This window comes from Cryptomeria japonica, chromosome 7 (assembly GCF_030272615.1).
Source record: "Cryptomeria japonica chromosome 7, Sugi_1.0, whole genome shotgun sequence".
NCBI lineage: Eukaryota > Viridiplantae > Streptophyta > Pinopsida > Cupressales > Cupressaceae > Cryptomeria > Cryptomeria japonica.
Window position 1 is genome coordinate 757664957 of NC_081411.1, and position 2772 is coordinate 757667728.

Below are 2772 nucleotides of genomic sequence, written 5' to 3' on the forward strand. Positions count from 1 at the left end.
GCTAATGAAAATACCAATTGAAATGGGGTGACGGTAGCTCAAACCCTGGACTTTGAAATCACTCAAACTAGCCATGAGCGACACATAAGGTTTTTGGATTCTACCACATATTTGTAATAGCAAGATAAGTCAGTAAAGGCTCGATTTCTCAGCGGTATAGAGATGGACGAGAATACGAGACGCACAGATGCATCCACAGGTTGGACTATTCGAGAGCTCAAGAAATTACATCCAATTAATATACAAACACTAATCTTTAGCAGAGTTTTTCGTAACATTGAATAAGAGTGTAGGTTCATACCCTTCGCCTACAAATTTGTTCATTAGGAAAGAAACATATGGAAATAAAAGATGAAATACTTGGACCTCCTGTCGATAAGAAAATATTGGAATAGGGCTCCATCAAGTATATGAAGGAATATTTAGAGTCTCACATGCTTAGGAAGAGATGATTATAACTTATTATTATAAAAATGGAAATCAAACAACCAGATAAGATACGCATACTTTTGGGCCTTACATCTCCTCTCCTAAAACCATACTTGATAAATCTCTTAAACAAATATAGTTTAAAGATAACGATTAAAATCAAAATTACATGATAATGTTAGATCCAAGAAATTTGCAAATTCTAACCAGACACAGATCCACAATTAGCAAGATAGCAGTAAGATAGCTCAATCAATGAGCATCAATCAATTAATTGGCTTATGGGCTCGTACTGCTCTCCCTTCCATCCACGTCACGATGGTGTAGAACGCCTATATATTCATGAGAGATCATACTTTCTTTACAATACAGTTAAACAACTTTGCTCAGATTGTAGTTTGAAAGCTTGAAAGAAATGGATAGCCCATCGAGATTATATCTCTGTCTCTGCATCTCCCTGACCATGGCATCTCTCTGCGCTGCAGGTAAATCAAAGCATGAGAATCAGGTTTCTATTTGTTAATGGTTTTCCTTGTTCTAATTCTATCTAATCTGGGCTTAATTTGTTTGTGAATTGAGAAGCTTCATCCACAAAGATCGCAACGGTGGAGAACAAATGCTCGTTCACCGTGTGGCCAGGAATAGCTTCATATGACAAAAAATTATTCCCGGAACCTGCAGAATTTAAGCCGGTGTTAAATTCCGGCGAGTCATACTCCATCCCCTTCGCTGCGGAATGGGCGGGAATCATATGGGGAAGGACCGGATGTTCCTTCGATTCATCAGAGCTAGGGTCTTGTCTTTCCGGTGACTGCGCAGGATATCTACGCTGTCAGAAAGCTAACTGGACGCAAGTTAATTTGGAGCGTGGTTATGACCTCCCAATTTCAACGCCAATTACAGAGGTGGAGTTAGGGTCCGGCACGTCCGCAGTGAATTTGGAGCGTGGTTATAACCTCCCAATTTCAATTAAGAGCAGTGGATGGCAGGGATGCAGTGCACATGTTGCTGACGATTGCCCTACATATTTACAGGCGAAGGTCACTAATGAGGTGGTGGCGTGTAAAGGTGAGTGCAGCTCATATAATAAGCAATGCAGCCCGCCGGATTTCGATATCGGTTTCAGGAAACGCTGCCCAAATGTTGTTCCTTTCCAAGATTATCTAAGGTCTTCGCCTGACACTAATGTCACCATTACTTTCTGTCCCCCACAGTGACCCTAATACTTGGTTCTGAAGATTTTCTATTTTTATGGTGTAATAACAACAAAGCATCCAGTGGGGTCCTGGTTTTGGAAATAAAAATAATTAGTATAATCTTATAATATTAAATCACTCAGTTGGGTCTTGTTTTTGAAAATGAAATTAAAAATCAGAATATTTATTATTACTTCCTGATAGAAGTGCTGTTTTTAAAATGTTATTAATGAAGATGTTTAGATGCAATTTTTTTAAATAAATATGTTTGAAAAATTATTTATTTTTAATTTTATTGGCTGAAAACATTTGATATTGGGGAATTAATGCACTAAATGAAAGTTTGGGTAACTGTTTCTTGAAAATGAGAATTAAATATCCTTTTAAATCTGCCTTTATAATAATAAAAGAAAACCAATTCTTGAAATCAATCACATAGACATATTTCATTCCATAGAATTTATGTTTATATAAACATAGATCTCTCAACAAAGCATATAAACACTTGCACCTCAAGTTTGCCCATGTGATCTCAAAATACTTGCAACAAGAAGGCTAATGAGTGATAAGGTTAATCTTTGTTGTTATTATACTTAATTGTGACCTATTATGATGAAAGACAGTCAAAAGAGATGTAAAAATGTTAACATGAACATTTATCAATGTTTGAAACTCATAGTCTTTTATTATAAACTCCTAACAATGTACATATAAACTTATTAATCTTATTATTTAGAGGAAAAGTAGATATAGTAGTTATAATTTTCATGTTTTAAAACTATTATGAAAATATTGAATATAATTTTTTTTTTCTTTTTTAAAATAATTTAATTTCTTTAACATAAAATTATATCTAATATTTACTTGATATCAAATCAGAAATATGTGTTTAATTTAATATTGATTTAAATTATTCTTAAAAGATAAAATACTATTGATTCTTTTTAGAATAATATTATCTTGAATATGTTCTTTTACATAAATTTAGAAACATACTTTTAATTTAACAGTAAATTTAAGAATAGATGTCTAAATATAGAATACAAGGCCATGGTTTTGTCAAGTTCCTCCAAATGTTGTATTCATATACCAATAAAAATGTATGTTGAATGAGGTTATGTCCTTGTGATCTCCCCTACGACGTCTC

At 33.9% G+C, this 2772-nt stretch overlaps 1 protein-coding gene across 1 annotated transcript; it reads left to right on the plus strand.

Moving 5' to 3' along the window:
- The first annotated feature begins 892 nt into the window (after positions 1-892).
- Positions 893-1646, plus strand: LOC131030045 (pathogenesis-related thaumatin-like protein 3.5). Its single transcript, XM_057960726.2, has 2 exons — positions 893-914; positions 1012-1646. Exons 1-2 carry the CDS (start codon positions 893-895, stop codon positions 1644-1646), a joined length of 657 nt encoding a protein of 218 aa, XP_057816709.2.
- The last annotated feature ends 1126 nt before the right edge of the window (positions 1647-2772 follow it).

Coding starts and splice junctions, on each gene's coding strand:
- LOC131030045 (XM_057960726.2), top strand. CDS start 893: ATGGCATCTCTCTGCGCTGCAG. Junction 915..1,011: donor GGCATCTCTCTGCGCTGCAG/GTAAATCAAAGC, acceptor TGAATTGAGAAG/CTTCATCCACAAAGATCGCA.